This window comes from Blennius ocellaris (genome assembly GCF_963422515.1).
Source record: "Blennius ocellaris genome assembly, chromosome: 4".
NCBI classification, from domain to species: domain Eukaryota; kingdom Metazoa; phylum Chordata; class Actinopteri; order Blenniiformes; family Blenniidae; genus Blennius; species Blennius ocellaris.
In genome coordinates, this window is record NC_137653.1 from 1,883,095 (window position 1) to 1,905,846 (window position 22,752).

The window sequence follows — 22,752 nt, forward strand, 5'->3', positions numbered from 1 at the left end:
TTGACATTTCAATTAGCTCTTTGTGTTTTACAACTTACAACTTCTTTTTTCTTTCCTTCACGTTGCAGAGCAACACTTGCAGCATTTGTTAGGGTGTCGACCAGATGACCCTTGTTTGAGTCTGTGTACATCAAAAGGCTGCGTGCAACACAACAAGTGACCTTTAACAAGACAATAAATTCTCCCGATAGCCCCCCCCCGGGGGTGGAGGGGTGGGGGGGGGGGGGGGGGGTGGAGGGGGGGGGGTGGAGGGGGGGGTTCCCTGCACCGACCTTGAAAACCAGCGAGAGTCGTCAGGAAACACACCGACGTCAACGAGGGTCAAAACTTGTGTCTCAGAAAGATTGTGTGAGAAAATGTCGTGTTTTGCTCTGAAAAGACGGAGGAACAAAAAAATAAAAAAATAATTAATAAAAATAATATAAACATGCACATTTGTAAGCGTATATTATAAAAGTAGTTGAAAAAACTGAGCAAAATTAGCATATTTTCACATTTCTTGCTTTGGAAATAGAGAATAAAGTACATTTCTTCACATATTTTTGCAAAAAAAATATTTCTGATACATGATTGAGCACTGCGATACTACAATTCATTTATTTATATTTATTTAACAAAATAGGTACATTATATATAAATTGACACTTATGTGCATGTTGTCTTTAATTATTATTATTATTATTATTATTATTATTATTATTAATAATAATAAAACTAATAATAAGAATAATGATGATATAATAATGATAATATTGTTATTATTATTAATAATAATAATAATAATAGTAGTAAATTAAAAAAAAAATGTCATCCTGCTGGCCAAATCAAACTCCTTTGTGCAACACGATTTCATCAATAAAATAAATAAATAAATAAATAAAAACATGTCTAATTTTGAAGCTGCTGCATGTAAACATGTCAACTGCTTTCCTCACATTACAGCAAATTTAGGTTGAATCCTGGATTTACTAAAACATTAAATATATCTGCCTTTGTCATGTAAAACAAACTTCCCACTGATTATAAGGAAAGTATTATTTGGTTCAGTTGAATCGACTTCATGTCCTGTAATAGAATACAACAAATAGATGTTACTCAGTTGATTCTATTACTTAACTTTATTTCGAACCTGCAGCTGAAGATTTTGTCCACTGTAGCATATATAAGTACAAAGAAGCATAAGATTACAATACTATAAGTATCGTAAACACCAAAATATGAAAAATGTATTTAAGTATAGGATTTGAGTAAGTCATTGTATGTCATTATATAAATGAGACGACAGAAATGATCTGACATGACAGGACATTTAAATCAAAGGTTTCGAGAAGTGATAAAAAAGAAGCCTCAGACAGGTGAGTGACATAAAAAACAAAAACAAAACATCAGCGTGGGTCACATTAGCTGCGTTCCCACGGCGACCACCAGACTGTGGAGGGCTCACGTCACGCTCCGCAGGAATAACTGACCTCATTATTTAAAGCTTCTTAAGCCCAAAGAGACTTTAAAGACGAAATCCTCAAAGCTTTCAACCGTACGTTAAGGAGAAAAGGCTGAAAATGTTACGAGATAAGATGGAAAAGTGACTTTCAACTCCAGCAGCAGGGCAACCTTCCCAATGAAATATCAAATATCTCGTAAAATATCAAAGGCAGGTCGGTTCCTCGACACAAATGGTATTTTAAATCACGCTGAGAGCCTTTTATTTGGGTAATTCCTAATCTGTGTGGAGAAATGTAAGTAAGCTCAACGATACAGTGACGGAGAAATCTGTCCAGGAGAATATCGACAAGTGCAAATAGTGGGATCCTTCTAACGCTTTGAGTTTGAAACGGGAAACAGGAGAAATCTCACACAGAAACACGGATATAAGTGGAATGGAGATACAAAAACAAGGGTAAAACTGCCAAAAATATAGAAAAAGAAGGTTGAAACGCCAAAAATCAGATACAAATCGAATTAAATGTTTAACGTTTAAACATAAATTGTAATTTAAACTTCATAAATCCAACATGAGATTGTTTATATTGATATAAAACGACATGTGAAACTTTACAAGCCTCATTTTAAAGGTTAAATTTGGCAGAAAGTGAAAAAAAAAGGGCGTAAAGGTTGCAGGTCAATCGTACCCTGATGATGACGTGTTCTTGCAATAGTAATTATATGCATTATTCTCGATTCCTTTTATTTCTCCACAAATTAATTTTCCTCTCATTCAGTTTCTAACTTTTGCATATTTTCCTGGAGTTTTAACAAAAAATGGAACTACAGAAACACGTGTCTCGTGCATGTAAAAGCTTTACTTCCTTTTTTAAAATTTTCATGATAAAATACAACGTTTTAGAGAAGTTTGCACATTAATCCCCGTCAGGGTGGATTTATAAAGTTTAAAGAAGCTGCTTCTGACCAGCAGTCATGTCAGATTCTGCTCAATCTGACATAATATCATTGTTAAAACAGGAAAAAGCCATATGAAAAGTTTATTTTCTACGACGAGACGGACTAAAAGAGCTCTGAGGGACCAGTTCTCGCTTTACCACAGACTTAACGTGCCAAAACAAAACAAAACGAAACAAAACAAAACAACCTAGTGATTATTGTCTGATGTGTCACGGAGGCTAAAAAGCAAAACAGATGACGCCTCAGACAACTATTGAAAGTCGGGGACTAATTGGCCCCCTTGAAAAGGCGTAAACACTCTGCAGTCGCTGCACACAAACACGACCGACCACATGAAACGAAACGATAACGGCCAGGAATGCTGCCCCGGAACATCTGCAGCCGCCAAACGCCGGCTGGATGTGTGGCTGCACTTCCTGCACTTCTTGCACTTCCTGCACTTCCTCCACTTCCTGCACTTCCTGCACTTCCTGCACTTCCTGCACTTCCTGCATTTCCTGCACTTCCTGCACTTCTTCCACTTCCTCCACTTCCTGCACTTCCTCCACTTCCTGTACTTCCTGCATTTCCTCCACTTCTTCCACTTCCTGCACTTCCTGCACTTCTTCCACTTCCTGCACTTCCTGCACTTCCTGCACTTCCTCTACTTCCTCTACTTCCTCCACTTCCTGCACTTCCTGCACTTCCTGCACTTCCTCCACTTCTTCCACTTCTTCCACTTCCTCCACTTCCTGCACTTCCTGCATTTCCTCCACTTCTTCCACTTCCTGCACTTCCTGCACTTCTTCCACTTCCTGCACTTCCTCCACTTCCTCCACTTCCTGCACTTCCTCCACTTCCTGCACTTCCTGCACTTCCTGCACTTCCTGCATTTCCTCCACTTCTTCCACTTCCTGCACTTCCTCCACTTCCTGCACTTCCCCAGGATATGACAGAACCACAGCAGAACCGTGTGGAACAGGGGTGTCCAACATGCGGCCCGGGGGCCAGAAGCGGCCCGCCAGAGGATCTAACCCGGCCGCCATGTGATTTAAAAAAAAAATTTTTAAGTATAAATATGAAAACTGACAGAGGCTGATCTAAAAACACCAGATTGGCAAAAATGACATTGGTCAGAATTTGACCCCCGACATTAATGCATCTGTGGAGGACGCATAACGCAACGCCTTTCACAATAAAACAATGAGTCCAACTTATGTGAAATGATACTTTAGACACGTAAACTCAAAATAAATTGCCAGATGATGACAAATTGTTTTAATCCTGAATAAAAATACGATATCCAGATACAGGTGACTGAGGGTTTATTTTTTTTTTGCAAATATAATAATATCTGATTTCCTTTAATATGTATATTTCAGAATAGACAAATGGCAAATTCTTGCAGTTATAAAAGAATCAAAAGAAGGAAAGACTTTAACATTTGTCCATATCTGCAGATTAATATGTGATGTTTGACTTGTTGGGCCTCCAGAGGTCAAAGGTCAGATCAGGTTGATGTGGCCCCTCAACTGAAATGAGTTTGACGCCCCTGGTGTGGAACCTTTGGAATGGTCCCCCCCCGTCGCTAAATGAGCAGTGTCGCTCATTAAAGTGACGTTATTCTTCAAATGAGCCGCTTCGTACTCAGAAGAAGTAAGAAAAAATATACTAAAACAAGAAAATTACTACTTTAAATCAGCAAAATTTATCTGCCAACAGAACAAGATAATTTCACTTGATAAGCTTTAAAAAAAATAAGAAAATAATTCTCGCCCCATGAGACCCAGTGTCTTGAAAACAGCATTTTCGGACTCAAAACAAGTATTTTCATGTGTTATTATTTTAAAATCTTAAAATAAGAAGCTTTATCTTATGAAATACCAGTTCAGGTCCTTTGGTTGCTGCTCAGTCGTCTTAAAATGAGAAAAAAATGCTTGTTTTAAGCCAAACGGTACTTATGACTAGCTTTTAATTCAGTTTAGCTAATAATAAAATAAAGTAATAATCATCTTAAAACTAGAATAATAATCTTAGCGGACAATTTTGCTTTAAGCAAAAATGACTTAATAGTCAAAAACAAGTAATTTTTCACTTAATTTACGAAATCAGGAACACCCCGGGAAAATATCATGTTCTAGTGAATAAAAAGGTCAAAACTGAACATTAATGTCAGTGTCAGTTGTTCATCTGCAAAGACTCTTCGACACTGAATACTCAACTCAACAAATCTTAAAATGCATTAAAATAAAAAGGACTGTAAGGGTGAAGGGGGAGGGGGGGGGGTTCGTCATATATCATTATCTGTCAGGTAAAAATGCAGAAATGCTCTGATCACAATGATGGATGAGCTTCTAGGGTAGAATTCATAGAGGGCAGGAATCCACAGCTGGAAAAAAAGGAACCAAGCGATATTCACTTCTTTTAACTGCATTAATTACGACGCTTCCTGTGCATTTATGCTGAAGTTTTCTACAATGGGCACTGAGCAGTAAACATTACATTCAGCAGATGGTTTCAATTCTTCTGGTTAAAAAAAAAAAAAAACCTCCTTTAAAGCCCAGCGAAACCTGTTTTTGAAGGCCCTGGATGCTCTTAAGCCGCCCGGGGCAGCAGCTCACCGGGCACAGATTAACTCCTTCATCCAAGCATGAAGTCATCAGAGGTAAGCCAGCGTGGCTTAGCCGCACCGCGGCGCTCTGGACGTATAGCGGAGCTGTCACGGCCGGATTTCCCAGGGTTTGATCAGGAGACGAGGAGGAAACGCTCGGAGGTGTGCGCAGAGAGAAATCGTGGACGTCGCACAGGAGGGCTGTGAATCAAATCCCAACTCAAAGGGAGACGAGGAGGATTCCGATTTAAAAAAAAAAAGAAATTGACATTGAAAAGGAATTTCCCGTCGCGTGGTGCTTTCCTGTAAAAACAACACGAATCCGCCACTGTTTTACTTCAACGGCTCAAATTCAAACAATGCGCTGGCCGATAAAAACAGGACAAACTGCTGATGTGAGGAAATTCTGATTTGGCTCAGACAAGAAAGGTTTTTCACTCAAACACAGTGGAAGTGGGGGAGCCTGGTGCAATGAAGGAATAAAACCGCTTTTAATGAATCACTTTCACTGTGTCTGAAAAGTAGTTTTACTATTGTTTGTTTAAAAAAAAATAAAAAATCCATGCAATTCTGCTTCATGGGCATTTTGTTGCGGTTGTCTGCAGTCACGTGAAAACAGAAGACAAATTGTTTGATTGTTGTATATTATTAATTTAAAACATCACACCTGCATAATCAGATGAGGCTTGAAATTAAAAGAAATATTTCACTTTTCATATTCATCCAATCAAATACGGTGCAATTCGAAACCGAGTTTGTACTTTGGAATGAAATCGATCTTTACTGACGCACGTCCTGCTTCAGGTTTTACATCTTCGACATGGTTTAACACATAATTACTCATGATTTACTTTCCTAAAAAATAGTGTTCAAGCTACTTCAAGGCTCTTTTTTGACACCTTTTTGAACCTTTTGCAACTTAAAGACAGTCTAAATAAAGACATTTCATATATAAATGTAAAAAATAAAATAAAATCCAAAAACTAACCAAAACAACACATACTTTTACATATTCTGGCCTAACGGTTATTTTGAAAAATATATATAAAAAATCTATAAAATTTGGTGTAATCTTGTTCCTTTGCCCAATATTACAATGTGTTATGAACAAAAAAGAAGAAAAATAAAAGTATCTTAAACGTGATGAATTAGATGGGATAAAAACTGATGTATTTTCATGTAAACGCAGTTTATGTTTGCAGTGATAATTTCTCTTGCAGCTTTTAGTTTCTACCTCCTCACCTGTGGAACAAACTTCCTTAAAACATTCGTATCTTACCTTATTTATTATACTTTTCTTCATTATTTGTTTTAATGGATTTCCTTCATTTCTTCTGAAGCTTTAATGCATTTCTTTTATTCTGTATTTCTTTAATGTCTTTAATTTCTTTGTAAAGCACTGTGAACTGCTCTGCGTTTGAATGGTGCTCTATAAATAAACTTGCCTTGCCTTGCCTTGCCTTGGAGTCATGTGTACTGTCTGGGACTGGGAGTAAGTCAACTCAGCGCCATCGCACAACCATCTGTGGTATTTTAAGAAGTAAAAAGCAAAAGTGTTGTGGCTTTTCCGCAATTTTCTCCAATTTCGGAAAAAACCACAAAAACAGCACTTATCTTCAGGTTCAGCGCTACTTTGTAATCCAGCTTTATTCACGACGCACTTAAAACAATCAGCGGGACACAAAGTGCTAATTATGTATTCAGTCACTGTCATCGGTCACGTTTGAAAAAAAAAAAACAACAACAAAAAAAACAACTATGGCCATTTGGACCCATATTATACTAAATCGACTTTTCTGTGCTTTAAACATCATAAAAGTGCTATTTGGGGTTCATAAACATCCCCAAAGTGTTTTTTTTTCATTGATTCCCTCAAGCTTGAGTTCACAGTGTTCTTTCCTCTGTTCTACCTGGTGGGGGAGCTCAACACTTTGATCTTTCTCTGTTCTACCTGGTGGGGGAGCTCAACACTTTGATCTTTCTCTGTTCTACCTGGTGGGGGAGCTCAACACTTTGATCTTTCTCTGTTCTACCTGGTGGGCGGAGCTTCTGACAATAATAGAGTGACATCACGAGTTGTGCACACGCCCAAGTTGTGTTTACATTATGGAGGATCAGAGTTTTGACCACGAAGAGGCTGAATTGAACCATATTTCATCATCATCGTCATTTCAAACCCAGTGATTGATGAAGAAGACACAGAAGGTGGTTCTGCCATCGGTGACCCCGTCTGGAACATGTTTGAGGAAGCAGAAGACGCTTCGTCCTCCATTCGTCCTCGTCTCCTCGCCTCAGCAGCCGCCAGTTTTCACCTTTGAGGCTTTGAGGCTCCTGACTTTTGGCAGAACTTCCTGGATCCAACACGTCCAAGAGCTTTTCCGACTGCGCGGAATCACCGAAGATGAGTCCAGATATTACTTGATCGTCTACTAGCCGCCCGAGCTAGCGGCTCCCGCTAGCCGCTAGCTCGAGCGGCTCTCTCTGGTCTCTTCCAGGCTCAATCTTTCATCAAGGCTCATAAAACGCCGACTATAACTTCAAAACACTGTAAAAACTTGGATATTTAAGAGGAAACAAGCCGATATAAACACAACAGATGGAGATCTGCACAACTCGTGACGTCACGCCCACGAAGAAGAAGGATTCCCCCGACTTCCTCGGCTGGAGATTCAAAATTCAAATAACTTTGTTATGCGACAACAGTGGTGGGGCAGAGTCGGAGGAACCTTACAACTGTCGTTTTTTGCAAAGTAGTGTTTTACATTTCACTGGGCCTTTAGAGCCTGGTGGGGGTCTGGACTCACCGTACTGACAGCTGGGGCCGTTGAACCCCGGAGGACAGTCGCAGAGCCGAGTGGTTCCTTCCCGACACTGGCCTCCGTTGAAGCACACGCCGGAGCTGCACGCCGCTGCAAGGGAGGACAAAGCAGGTGAGCCGAGCGAAGGACACCTGGTCGTCGTCACGGGGGGTCGTCGACGTGCGCCTTTTCGAAACGCTGACCTCCTTCTGTCGAGACTCGTCAACGAGAGGACCTGCGATTCTCCTCCGTTCACACCAAGCAATGTCAGAGGAATCCCGCCGCCTGGCTTTCAGAGAACCGGCAGGACTCGAGCCAACGGGAGACATTTAAAAAAAAAAAAAACCCAACTAAATATGACTGGCAGCAGCAGCCGGGACGACTTCTTCCTGGGAAGGACCATCTTCCCTCCAAAAACACCATCATCATCAAAGGTTGCGTGAAAACGGCCCGGATCGACACGCTGGACCTTTTGGTCATTGTCATAAACGGTGATTGTACAGATGTTGCCTCGTCCGTCTCTTGGAAACCAGCGGCCGTAAATCTCTGTGAAGCCCCAGAACTGCGCGTGCTAGTTAAGACGTGAAATTCAAAGAATCCAGGACACAAACAGAGAGGTTAGGGGGGAGAGGGGGGGTGGGGGGGGGGGGTGTAGTGGGTAGCTCAAAAACATGTAAATCTACCTTGAAGTTCTGTCGTGACATTCCAAAACCCTCGCACAACACACACATTAATCACCACAGCCCTCAAACCCAGAGCTGTGTGGACATACGGGACACGTGTCCACCCCCCCCCCCCCTCCCACCCCCCCCACCCCAGCCCCCCCGACAAGTGAGACACAGCTTGTTGTTTGGACTCAAGAGCTCAGTGGTTGTTGATGACAGCTCCACAGGATTGATGCGTTTCTTTCAACGTGGGCACACGGATTTAAAAAACAAAGAAAAAAACACGAGAAAATACGAATTCCACTTCAAGAGAGTGAACTTTAGATTCTTAGCGTGGTGCAATGAAGAAATAAAACCGCTTTTAATGAATCACTTTCATTGTGCCTGAAAAGTAGTTTTACTATTGTTCGTTTTTTTAAAATCAACGTGAGCAAAAAAAAATTACTTGCAAAAAAATTCTGCTTTATGGGCATTTTGTTGCGGTTGTATGTCGTCACGTGAAAACAGAAGACAAACTGTTTGATTTGATTGTTGTATATTATTAATTTTAAAACATCACACCTGAATAATCAGCTGAGGCTTGAAATTAAAAGAAATATTTCACTTTTCATATTCATCCAATCAAATACGGTGCAATTCGAAACCGTGTTTGTACTTTAATCCGTTTTAAAAGACAAACGTGAAATGAAATCGATCTTTACTGACGCACGTCCTGCTTCAGTTTTTACATCTTCGACATGGTTTAAAACAAAATTACTCACGATTTACTTTCCTAAAAAAATAGTGTTCAAGCTACTTCAAGGCTCTTTTTTGACGCCTTTTTGAACCTTTTGCGACTTAAAGACAGTATAAATAAAGACATTTCATATATAAATGTAAAAAATTTTATAAAATCACAAAACTAACCAAACCAACACTTACTTTTACTTTTCCGGCCTTACGGTTATTTTGAAAAATGAAAATAAATCATATAAAATTTGGTGTAATCTTGTTCCTTTGCCCAATATTACAATGTGTTATGAACAAAAAACAAGAAAAATAAAAAGTATCTTAAATGTGATACCCGAGATGAATTAGATGGGATAAAAACTGATGTATTTTCATGTAGTCTAAATAAAGACATTTTATATAAATGTATAAAATTAAATCATAAAACTAACCAAAACAACACTTACTTTTACTTTTCCGGCCTTACGGTTATTTAAAAAAAAAAAAAAATATATATATATATAAAATTTGGTGTAAACAACTTTGCCCAATATTATAATGTGCTATGAACAAAAAACAAGAAAAATAAAAAAGTATCTTAAACGTAATGAATTAGATGGGATAAAAACTGATGTATTTTCATGTGAACGCAGTTTATGTTTGCAGTGATAATTTCTCTTGCAGCTTTTAGTTTCTGCCTCCTAACATGTGGAACAAACTTCCTGATCACTTCATTCGATCAAATACGGTGCAATTCGAAACCGAGTTTGTACTTAAATAAAGATCCTTTCATACACTGAAAACGGTGTGTATATATCTCCAGGTGTTCAGAAATGAGAAAAAGAAAAAGAAAAGACTTCAGGGACGATAAATCTAAGACGACTTAAGTCTGTCAGCTGTGGGGGAGCGACGCAACGTTTCCAGACCAACGGGAAGCGGCGGGCCTCCTGTAACGATCGCAGACGAGCCCGAGCGATTTCACGCACGTCTGTCGGCAGGACCGAGCGTCTCCGTGGAGACCGGCGCTCAGCCTAAACATCCGCCTTGTCCTCTGGCTCCGTCCTCAAGACACCTGCTCAACAGTTGGACCGTCCAGCGTGTTTACAACCAGACCAGCTTATAAACCACCCAAAAAAAAACATCAAAACTTGTTTGGTTTTTTTTTTCCGCTCGCCTCCATGCGTCGCATAAACACAGTGAAACGCAGGGAAAGTCCACTCAGCAACCGTAAAGACATCCGCCTTTGTGCTGAGCAGACTGTAATTCGACATGGTGCCCCAATTAGAGAAGCTCGCCACCGCTGTAGTCTCCACCGGCGAGGATGATGAGGACTTCCTGGTCCTCGGCGACTGGCCGGCTGCAGGGGACGCGATCCAGTAACACGTCTGTCTCGACGCCCGGCGTTATGTAACGTCAGGGAATGTGGCGGAAGGACGAGACGACGGAGGAGCAGAAACCCCGAGGTCGGGATTAATGACACAGTTTCAAACTGGACTCATTTTGTTCACGAGGGACCAAACTAATGAGAAATTCCTAAATTGAGTTAAATGAACAAAATCGCCGGCAACAAAGTGAAAGGTGGGACGTCAGTGAGGGTCACTTCAGTGTTAGCATGACTAAGCGACAACAAGCGGAATGTACATTCCCTCGTCAAAGCTGCTGGCAGCTCACCAAAGCATTTTTTTTTTAGGCCCCCCCCTCCCTGAGCCCCCGCACCGCTGTTTAATCTTCCCTGAAATAATTCCTTAATGTGCCGTGCAGCGCGCCATAAAACTTCGCTGTCATCCGCGGCGGTGAAAGAACCGCGCGGTCGTGACAAAGACACCTTCTCTGGAGGGGGATTAGCAAGGCTTCCACAAAGAGACGAGGCAGACGGGGCAAAGGGGGGGTGGGTGGAGGTGGGTGGGGGGGTCAGCGGTTGACAAAGTGAAAACCAACGCGCCGGCGTCCTCCGTGTTTGTTTAGGCTCGCGTCGATCGGTTTGGCCCCCGGAGCGTGACCCCGGGGACGGAGGCTCAAGACGCCGCTACGCTAGGTGCCATAGTCGCGGTTTTTGACCGTGCAGAGGAACGTCATTTAAAGAAAAAAAAAAAAAAAAAACAACAACCTGGAACGGCGACGTCACGTCACGTCTGACGGGATTCTTTGAAAACCTTGAAATAAGGTCAGAGGTTGACACAAGGTCAACTCAGAAAGTAGGTAGAATGATACTTAAAGTACAATAGGCGAGTGTACAGTTCGTATATTTGTTGTATTTGTTCAGCGTCTTAAAACCCACTTTTATCCTCAGGCTTTTAACGCCGCGGGAGTCGTGTGGTCCCCTGTGTCCTTTATTTATTATTTTATTTATTTTATTGCTTTTGAAGCGTTTTTATATTTCTATTTATTCTTTTAAATCGTTTTATTCTTACTTGTAGTTTTTTACCGTGTTTGTAGTTTTAATTAGAATTTTATGGTTTTATACTTATTTAGTGTTGGAGCTAATTTGCATTGTTTTAGTTTTATTGTCTTTATGTGCCGTCTCATGTGCAGCACTTTGGAAACGCTTTGTTGTTCAAATGTGCTGTATAAATAAAGTGGATTGGATTGAAGCTTCTGGATTCATTTCCACAAAAATGACACACTGCCTTTTATCAACGGTTCACCAATCGAAGCAAACGCCCACCGCGTCCCTGACACCTCCGGTTGCTGAGATCGTTGGCCTGAACAGCTGAACTCAACAACTCTGACTCGTGTTAATAAATAAATCAGAAAGTCTGGTTTGAAAAGCTCCAGGATATCACAGTTCGCTGAATAATGCAGTGTTTTTCAACCACTGGTGTTTCCGCAAGATCTCCTCAGGTGAGCCGTGGGAAATGATCCAATTTCACATTTTTTTCTAAAAAAAACCTTTGCTCTCACAGCCTCAGTGTGTAGCAGAGTAATCCTGTATAAATACTCTTCACCACTAGAGGGCAGCACAGAACTTTGCCGGTGAAATGTAAAGTGACAGACGTCAGTGTGGTTCATCTCCACCTCCTGCTACCATCTTGTATCAAAGTACTGTGTCAGTGACAGTGATGGAGAAGTTTTTGAAAACCAGGATCTCAGCTCTTCATCCATCAGGTCCAGGTTTCACACTGAGGGAGGCACTATTAAAAAAAGTCCTTGCTTTCTGGATTTACTGGATTCCTGTTGATAAAACTTTGATGAGAAAGACTTTATATTGTTAATAGAGGCTGCAGAGTTTAGCATTTTAACATTTTCAGGTGGTGGTGTGCCTCCAGATGTTTCCAAACAAAAAAGTGTGTCTTGGCTCAAAGAAGGTTGAAAAACACTGGAATAATGTACACATAGCGTCGTGTCTGCTAGCTACGATACGATGCCCACGACCGCTGGAACAGTTGTTGCTTGTGCCATAAAACACGTAGAAGACCACCCATGGATGGGGGGGGGGGGGGGGGGGGGGGGGTCCTGGGCCGATTGCACGTGTAGCTTACCTTCGCCAGTCTCGCCACAAAAGGGGGCCAGTTCCTTTTCAGCGGTTAACGAGGACGACAGACTGGGGGAGCCATTGTCCCCGCTACCCCCCCCCCCCCCCCCCCCCGTCCCGTCGGTCAGTCATTGCCGCCGTCAATCAACATAACTGCTCGTTTTCACTCGGGGCAAAACCCCCCCCCCCCGCCTCGTCCCTTCCTGCGGCCGCTGGCGAAAGTGAAAAGGTTTGACCCTCGGTATTGAGTGGCCCCTCCAAGTACCCAAGTGGGGGAAGTCGCCGTCGCAAAAGTCAAGAAGTCTTTGCGTGCAGAGGAACCAGATAGTCATTCAGCAGAGTGGAGTCTTCTAAAAAAAGTCACTGGAGTTGTTCTTTTGAGATGCCGTCTTTTTTTCAAAACGCCACATTCCACCTCCACATATAAAGCAGGGCAGACTTCAAGAAGACAATAAGTCATCCGCTGTATTGTAGAAAGATCTGAAGCACTACCTCCACCGAGTGGCTTACCCGACTTTAACGACGGTTCGGTCCTTCAGACCGACTCCGTCTTCTTCGGTACTCTTTGTATCACACTCTTGAAAACATCAAAACTCGGAAACCCTCAAATCTGACATTTGCGAATACCTCAAGAATTCTGGATGAACGAAGTGGGAAATGCATAAACCTTCGTAATGAGATGATAATAGGTTGAGAGAGAAAGAGGTGAAAAAAGACGAGCTGAAGTTCGCTCTTTCGCAAATATGCGAGTAATTACACCTAGCAAAAAAAAAGGATCCCGGGCCCCGTTCAACAGCTGAGATGACAGATTTCCAAACTGTCCATTAGACACAAAGACACACCAGGTGAGGTGTGATGGAACGACAGAAAGGACCAAAGCAACGCGCCACTCAAGCTTGTAGATACAACACATGATTAGACCCCTCGATTCTGCTCAACTGCCCCACAATACCGAGAGGTCATTAGTCTAATTACCCTCCACTGGCTGAATGATTTTACGAAGGAACACACACATACGGAGGGAAGGAGCCGCGCCGGGGGGGGGCATAAAGCAGCCCTGGAAAATACCAGACGCTAAATCACTATCTCGGCACAAAGCATTCCATCTTCCCCTCATTCGGGGGATTTTACAGAGGATTTGCTAAAGCTGTACATTTCGCAGAGCTGATCCTTCCCCTCTTGGACGCTGGAGGTGCCGTTGAAAACCGCCACAGAGATTGCATTGTGCTGACGGAGGTACAGCGCGAGATAGCGCCGGGGCGAAGTGTGCAAGGAGGGTAGGGGGGGATCGCGGGGGTTTTCGCGAGCTTCCTTTTATCCCGGTTCAACGGCTCAGTGAAAAGGGTGATTAGCTGGTCCCATCTCAGAGTGCTGCCACGTCTCCGGTTGCAGAGATGAAAAGCGGCGGCTCATGCTGAAGAGAGGAGTCATTGTCACGGCGGGCGGGGAAACAAAGCCGCGCCTCCCCCGTCCCGACCGAAGCGAGGGCGGCGGGGCACCGTCCCTTTTTTTTTGAGGAACGTTCTCTTAAGACATTTTCCGCGGAGACAACCGAGGGATAGTGTCGCGCCTCCTTCTAGAACGAGAGTCGGCAACCTTTAATGCTGGCAAAACTGCTAGCAATCATGGACAATCCCCCCACACCCCCCCCCCACACCCCACCCCCCCACAAGACACTGGACAAGCTGAAGAGCAACTTCAGCAACAGGCTGATTGAACCTGCTGCTCTGAGGAACGTTACAGGAAGTCCTTCCTCCCCGCGGCAATAAGACTTTTTAACTCTTCTACCTCCGTCAGAGCCTCAATCACCACCTGGACTAAATTACATTGATACTTATATTATAGCATATATTTCATATGGCATATTGCATGTACATATACATATATTTATACATGTGCAAGTACACTATTACCATTGGTATTATTATTATTATTATTATTACTGATATATATATTGTTGTTATTGTTATTTTATTGCGACCACTATTAGTAGTACTATACACGAGTATTATACACTATTACACACTGTTATTATCTGTATTATTGTTATTATTATTATATAATGGTACTTCTAATGGCTCTGCCACTGCACCTTATTATTTATTTATCTTGCTTTTATCTCCTGCTTATTTCTAAGTGCCCATGTTCCGTTCTGTGTTTTACTTTATGTCTTATACCCAGATATTTTTATTTTTTATTTCTTACTTTTATTACTATTCTATTCTATTTTATAATATTTGTATGTACCAGATTGCTGCAACAAGACAATTTCCCTTCGGGGATGAATAAAGTAATTATCTATCTATCAATCAAAGAGCCATTTGGTCCCGTTTCCAACTGAACGCAACACCCAAAGAGCCGCATGCTTTTATTTTGACAGTCCCACAGGAAGACCACGCCAGGAAGACACGACACACAAAACCTCCTTCACTGCTGGTTGACGACTTACAACTAATAAACTAAACTCCATGAACTAAGCAACACAACACAATTATTACCGACACTACAAACGTAACATAACCTCCAATTATTACATTCAAAACGCGACAAACAGAAACTCCCACAATGCATTGCGGCTCTCAGCTGGGATTTTTAGAACCATGAGTGTGAGCGGTGCGGCTTTCAATGTCGTTGAGTTGTCGTGCGACTCGCTACAAATGGCGTCACTCTCAACAAGGACCCTCTTGGAACCGTCGGCGCTAACACCAGTTGAGCCGCTCTCCCGCTATCCTACGTCGTTCGTGCTATCGTTGCGTGATCGTTGGAACACAGTTGTTTACCGGAAGGCTCCGCCAAAAGGAGCCCGCCTATGGTATGCAGGCTATGCGATCTGGATCACTGGCTGTAAAATCCCATCAAAGCAGACTTCTTGGTCTCGGCGGTGTGGCGCTAAGCTTCTCCACAAGGAGATGAGCTGCTGGCTGGCAGAGCTACGTCTCCATACATGGAGGCCGTGGGGAGATTCTCTGTCCTCCTTGCGGAGAACGAGCAGGTGCTCTGGCCGGTGCCGGTTCTGAGGCCTCGGCTGTGATTGGCCGGTGTCGATACTCCACGTGATTCGTCTGTACGCTAACCCGTGATGCAAATCTGCCGACCCGCGGTGGAGCGTCACACCTCTGAATGAGGGAAGTGGCGGCGTGTGGCGTCCAGCCAGACGGCAAACGTTCCATCGCCGAGCGCTCAACGAGATTCTACCCAGACGATCCAGCTTGAGCGCGAGTGTCAACGCTCAAAACTCCTTCGGGACGTGTTTTTATTCCGAAATCGCTAAAAGCGTCGCAACGACACGAGCTCCGAGCGTGGAGGACGGCCAAACGCCTCTTGACCTCTGCGACCTCTTTCCCTTGAAAACTCCCTGTCCTTTAGCGGGTATGGCAGCAGAGGCGCGGCGACGTCCTGATGGACGCTTCGTCCCACTGAGTTCTCAGGTCAAATACTTACGGTATAGACATCCCGCCTCCCCGTTGAGCTGCGACCAGCCGCGGCAGCACTTGTACACCGTCTGGTAGTCCTGTCGGTACACTTGTCTGTACGCTGTGTAGTACGCCGTCCTGTCGACGAGACAAAAAAAAAAAACCTTCCAGTCAATCAGACGTGCAGTTTATTCTGTACCGGAGAGGTGTGGTCGTCAAAGTGTGGAAGGATGTTGATCTTTTACACATTAGAAAGTTTTACTGACAACAGCTTTGGGAATCTGCAGGCAGGAAAAGAAGAAAATCTGCTACGTCCTTATATATAATTCTATAAATATAATAAATGTTAACGTCAATGTTTCTCAATCGGCACACCTACAACAAATCCAGTAGCTATTATAAAAAAAAAAAGGATAAATATTTTTAATATGGCAGTTTTACTTGCTTTTATGATAATTTTCTTTCTTGAAAATGATTAAAAATCATGCTGGGAATTGGAATCCCCTTAAGCTGTGGCCCCCTAAATATCTGATTTCTAGATTGTTAGAAAAAAACTACGTAACTCTTGACCTGCAGTGTTTTTTGTTTTGTTTTTTTCAATCCATCACAGAGAAAGTGTGTCAAAGTGTTTGGTTTTACAATAAATCCAGTAGCTATAAAGAAAAAAAAAAAGGATTTAAATTTTTAATATGGCAGTTTTACTTGCTTTTATGATCATTTTCTTTCTTGAAAATGATTAAAAATCATGCTGGGAAATGGAATCCCCTTAAGCTGTGGCCCCCTAAATATCTGATTTCTAGATTGTTAGAAAAAAACTACGTAACTCTTGACCTGCAGTGTTTTTTGTTTTGTTTTTTTCAATCCATCACAGAGAAAGTGTGTCAAAGTGTTTGGTTTTACAATAAATCCAGTAGCTATAAAGAAAAAAAAAAAGGATTTAAATTTTTAATATGGCAGTTTTACTTGCTTTTATGATCATTTTCTTTCTTGAAAATGATTAAAAATCATGCTGGGAATTGGAATCCCCTTAAGCTGTGGCCCCCGAAAGATCTAATTTCTAGATTGTTGGAAAAAAAACTACGTAACTCTTGACCTGCAGTGTTTTTGTTTGTTTGGTTTTTTTTCAATCCATCACAGAGAAAGTGTGTCAAAGTGTTTGGTTTTACAATAAATCCAGTAGCTGTAAAAAAAAAAAAAAAAGGATTTACATTTTTAATATGGCAGTTTTACCCTCCAGTTATTGCTTTTATGATCATTTAAAAAAACAAAATCATGCTGGGAATTGGAATCCCCTTAAGCTGTGGCCCCCTAAATATCTAATTTCTAGATTGTTAGAAAAAAACTACGTAACTCTTGACCTGCAGTGTTTTTTGTTTGGTTTTTTTCAATCCATCACAGAGAAAGTGTGTCAAAGTGTTTGGTTTTACAATAAATCCAGTAGCTATAAAGAAAAAAAAAAAGGATTTTAATTTTTAATATGGCAGTTTTACCCTCCATTTATTGCTTTTATGATCATTTTCTTTCTTGAAAATGATTAAAAATCATGCTGTGGCCCCCTAAAGATCTAATTTCTAGATTGTTAGAAAAAAACTACGTAACTCTTGACCTGCAGTGTTTTTGTTTGGGGTTTTTTTCAATCCATCACAGAGAAAGTGTGTCAGAGTGTTTGGTTTTACAACAAATCCAGTAGCTATTATAAAAAAAAAGGATTCAATTTTTTTATATATGGCAGTTTTACTTGCTTTGATGATCATTTTCTTTCTTGAAAATGATTAAAAATCATGCTGGGAATTGGAATCCCCTTAAGCTGTGGCCCCCGAAGGATCTAATTTCTAGATTGTTAGAAACCCTTGACCTGCAGTGTTTTTGTTTGTTTTGTTTTTTTCAATCCATCACAGAGAAAGTGTGTCAAAGTGTTTGGTTTTACAACAAATCCAGTAGCTATTAAACAAAAAAAAAAAAGGATTTACATTTTTAATATGGCAGTTTTACCCTCCAATTATTTCTTTTATGTTCATTTTTTTTTTTAAATCATGCTGGGAAATGGAATCCCCTTAAGCTGTGGCCCCCTAAATATCTAATTTCTAGATTGTTAGAAAAAAACTACGTAACTCTTGACCTGCAGTGTTTTTGTTTGTTTGGTTTTTTTTCAATCCATCACAGAGAAAGTGTTTCAAAGTGTTTGGTTTTACAACAAATCCAGTAGCTATTATTAAAAAAAAGGATTAAAATTTTTAATATGGCAGTATTACTTGCTTTTATGATCATTTTCTTTCTTGAAAATGATTAAAAATCATGCTGGGAATTGGAATCCCCTTAAGCTGTGGCCCCTAAATATCTAATTTCTAGATTGTTGGAAAAAAAACTACATAACTCTTGACCTGCAGTGTTTTTGTTTGTTTGGTTTTTTTTCAAACCATCACAGAGAAAGTGTGTCAAAGTGTTTGGTTTTACAACAAATCCAGTAGCTATTATTAAAAAAAAAGGATTTCAATTTTTAATATGGCAGTTTTACCCGTTTTTATGATCATTTTCTTTCTTGAAAATGATTAAAAATCATGCTGGGGCCCCCTAGATATCTAATTTCTAGATTGTTAGAAAAAAACTACGTAACTCTTGACCTGCAGTGTTTTGTGTTTGTTTTTTTTTTCAATCCATCACAGAGAAAGTGTGTCAGAGTGTTTGGTTTTTACAATAAACGCCGACAAGGTGAAACGCTCGGCGTATCAGACGTGTGATCCCGGGGCTGCTCAGTAGCGGTTCTCAGGCTGCAGTGTGAGAGCGTCAGCCGCCACTTCAGAGGACTGAGCCCATCCCTGTACTTTGAGTCCCCTCTTATTGCTTCCAAGCCGTCCTACGCTGTGGAAACACGTCTTGTTTACAATGAATAATTGCGGGCCTGGAGCCGCCTTCAAAGCGGCGCGCGACTCTGGGAAACGCGAGGAGGGTGGGGGGGAGGCAGAGTGCGGCGAAGTGCCGGCAGACGCGGCTAACGCGTTAGCGCCGGTTCAAAAGAATGCGAGGCCGGCGGAGACGCCCGGCGTGCTAAACGGCTGGCAACCCCCGGCGAAGTCGGGCTACACCTTGCACTTAAGTGTATGACAGGTTAAGAGCTGTGATTAGAGAACAAGGGCACAGGGAAGATGAAGAGGCGAGAGGAAGAGGGGTAGAGATCAGAAAGCAAGGCCTCGACCCGGGAAGGACGGGTGGTTCTGCGGGGGGGACGGGGGGGGGGGGGGACGGAGTCAGAGGACGGGTTCCTGGAGAAATTCCTTGGCGTGCGTGAGTCACGGAGACGACAATAATTAGCGCCTTGCTCCAGCCGAGCGCCGAGTCGGTCGGAGCGCCGCATCTCCCTGCAGGTGAGCTGGGGAGTGTTTGCATAGAAGGGGGGGGGGGGGGGGGGGGGAGGAGGAGGAGGAGGAGACGGGAGCATTACTCACCTCCTTTCATAGCCCATGCACCATGACTGGCCCACGCAGCCTTGCTTCCACACTTTAACCATACGTGTGAAGGCCTGCACGCAGGGCTGCCTCTGGGCGACCAGGGTCACCTCCCTCTCCAGGCACACGTTGGGCCTGGAAGTGTAGTGGGGGGGTGTAGGGGGGGGGGGGGGGATAAAATACTTAACATGTCAGAAATTCTCTGCAGTGTTTCAGATGTACAGAAATTTATGAGCATTTATGAGGAAAAGTGGCAGAGATGTACAGTCAAACCTTTGCGTGAGGCATTTTTTTTTTCAAGGAGTTATAGATTTAAAGTATATTTACCTGTCCTGACGTCTGGTTTAGGTTGTTTTTTTTGTACATCACCTCTTGCAGAAGCCCATAACCCCCCCCCTGCACTTCAACTTAAACTCAATATTCATCCGAAACATCCTTAACTGGAAGTTTTTCCAAATTTAACACCTAAATAAAATAAACCACGATTATTCAAAATATGAGGGAAGTTTCACAACAAATGAATGAAACAAACATAAAAAAAAACCACGTTCATGCCTTCACTTGTTAGGTGTCAGTAGAAAGAAGAGATTGTGGTGTTTTCCCCCGCAGGTAGAAGATGTTAAGCCTTCAATTGTGATGTTTTGTCCTCGTTACACAGACTCTGTCTGGCTTCGCCATCAGGCCTGTCTCCAAACCATTCAGCGCACCACACCGGGAGTCCCCGCCAAAAAAACACTGCAATGTGATCTCACAAGCATTCGCTCCCTTTTTTTTTTTTTTTTGGGAAACTCTCCAAGGACAGACAGACAGAAGAGCCTCTGCATGTGGAGACGAAGGGGAATCTCAAGACGACGTCCAGCTGCTCGTCTCATAAACAATAGTAATCACTATCACCTCCAGCTGGACACATAATGGCCCCAGGAAGACCTGGTGTGAGTGGCAGGTCCCCCCCCCCCCCCCCAGACCCTCGTCTCACCTTGTTCTATTATAACAGTCCAGAGATCCAGTTGGAGGAATTTAAAACAAACAAAGCTGATCAATCCAACAGAGCAGAAGGATCTTCATGACACTTTATTCTATTTTTAACTGTTTATGTTAGTCAGATGTTCCAAAATCCACAAACTCCCTTGGCTAAATATAAGTTCATCAATCAATATGGCATAAAATGTTTGTTTTGGAAATTGGAATAAGTGTTAGTCCATTTCTCCTTTTTTTTTTTTTTTTTTCAATATTCGCCAGTTTCAGATACGTTCCTCTCATAGAATTCACTGTTCTGGGAATCAAAATGTCAATTTCTCTTAACTGACGCTTCATTTTAGACGCAGCAGATTGAATAGAGTCACATAAAGTACTTGAACGTTGTGCATCCATAGAAATGCAGATCTAATTCATTCTTTAGTGACATCTGGCTTCTTTTTTTTTTTTAGAAAGTTTTCAAAAGTAGATGTGAACTTCATATATATCGCTCCTAATCAAACTGTTCAACTAAATATCAGCAAACCAGTCAAATAAATAAATACTTACATATAGGGTTGAAGATTGTTGGCAACGTCATACCGGACTGCGTGAGCCTCTTTGATAAATAATAGTAAAAACGCAAAATGTACACTTTCCATTGTTCCTCTTCGTGGATTAATCAGCAAATTATAAAAAATAAAAAAAACAACTAAAAGTCATCCATTAGTCTATCTCAAAAATATCCCCATCGAGTTTAAATTTAAAAAAATAAAGTCTAAATAAATATTTACAGGTCCGAGTGGTCAACTTGAACAAAGTTGAAAAGCGCGCTGACGATCTTCTGCGTAAAAGTTCCAAACTCCGTCCGAGTGTGACGCAGCAGCCATCGCTGGAGCTCCCGCACTGCCCGCTGCGTGACTCTGCTGCTGTGCAGCTCCAGATGCAGATGTGGTGGAAGAGAGAGAGCGAGAGAGAGGAGGGGGGGGGGATCTCATGGAGGCTGAGCGCTTTCTTCCTCCTTCCATTGACTTGGTAATGATGGCAGCAGCCTGGTTCGGGGTTTGGGTAGGAGGGCAGGAGGAGGGCAGGAGGAGGAGTGTGCAGGAAGCCGGCCATTATTCAAAGCGTCAGCAGCCTCTCGGAGGGCAGCCGGCGGGACAGTGCGCCCACTGAGAGCCATAAAACAACTTTTACTCCCGTTGTCGGCGGCCGAAGCGCCAAAAATGTCCCCTGAACAGCCCCGCCGGGTGGACATCGCGCTTCAGGTTCCAATTGGGAACCCATTCTTTAAAAAAAAAAACTGACCGTGGTCAGATAAATCTGGATTAATGGTGCGTAAAACGAACCCCCGCGTGCGTAAAAGGCAAAGCGCGCGCGCGCAGGAAGGTATTTCCCACCAGGGAACACCCGCCACTACCCGTGGCGCAAAGACAGGACGGTGTTTTTTGGGGGTGGCGGCATGCGGAGTGGTCCGGGGGCAGCTGGTGGTCACTCTGCGGGGCAAACAGCGGACGCGCCGGTCAAAAGGTCAGCGGCGGGGACGCACTGCGCCGCCGCTCCGCAAACAACGCGTTCATTGCGCGCATGTGTGTTCATGACCCGAGAGAGAGTCTCGGGTCATGAACACCCCCCCCGGGAGGACGCTGGCCGCCCCCGCATGCTGGTTTAATTAGGTCCCAGACATCACAGCTCATCTCAGGGAAGCGCCGCCAGAGACGAGACCGAAAAAACGACGACGAGTTCCGACGCGCAGAATAAACGACCACCGCGTTCTTCTGCTCGGGTTTTTATCTGTGGGTTTTTTTTTTTATCAAACAACTTGTTTGGTGATCTAATAGTAAGAATCACGGAAAAGGAACAATTTAAGAAAAAAGAAATATGAGTCAGCAATTAAAACGATGCAGTGATGGATGGATTGATGGTTCAAATCGATCCACATATTGAGATGTTGATGAATTGATATTGTCACTTGGGTGCAACAGGAAACTGATTCTGGCTCCACAAAGTCTCTTGTTTGATTTATTTTATTTTTTTCCCACGAGTTACTCTTTATGATCATTAAGCGGTTGTTCTCGTCTGCAGCAGGTAAAATAATAAAAGGCTCGATGTGGAAAACTTGTTGTGATTTACAGCCGAAGGAAATGTCCTGTGGCTGCTGCATCACACCCCGTTAAATGCTTTAAATGCTCATTCTTTTCATGATCTCGGGGAAAACGAACAAACGAAACCCGGTGAATCGCTGCATGGAGCGATTGTGAATTTCTCTGGCAAAATGGGTTTTCAATGCGGTTTTGTTTTTCTTTTTT

The 22,752-nt window shown here is 42.5% G+C and overlaps 1 protein-coding gene across 1 annotated transcript in view; it reads right to left on the reverse strand.

Annotated features, from left to right (window-relative positions):
• Window positions 1-21,105, reverse strand: part of megf6b (multiple EGF-like-domains 6b) — a gene marked incomplete at its 5' end in the record, with an annotated part of 72,264 nt that extends 51,159 nt beyond the window's left edge. The window contains 4 exon segments of the mRNA XM_080494804.1: window positions 7,795-7,899; window positions 16,075-16,184; window positions 19,490-19,624; window positions 21,014-21,105. Of these exon segments, the coding sequence (XP_080350930.1) occupies window positions 7,795-7,899; window positions 16,075-16,184; window positions 19,490-19,624; window positions 21,014-21,105 (442 nt within the window).
• Between the last annotated feature and the right edge of the window lie 1,647 nt (window positions 21,106-22,752).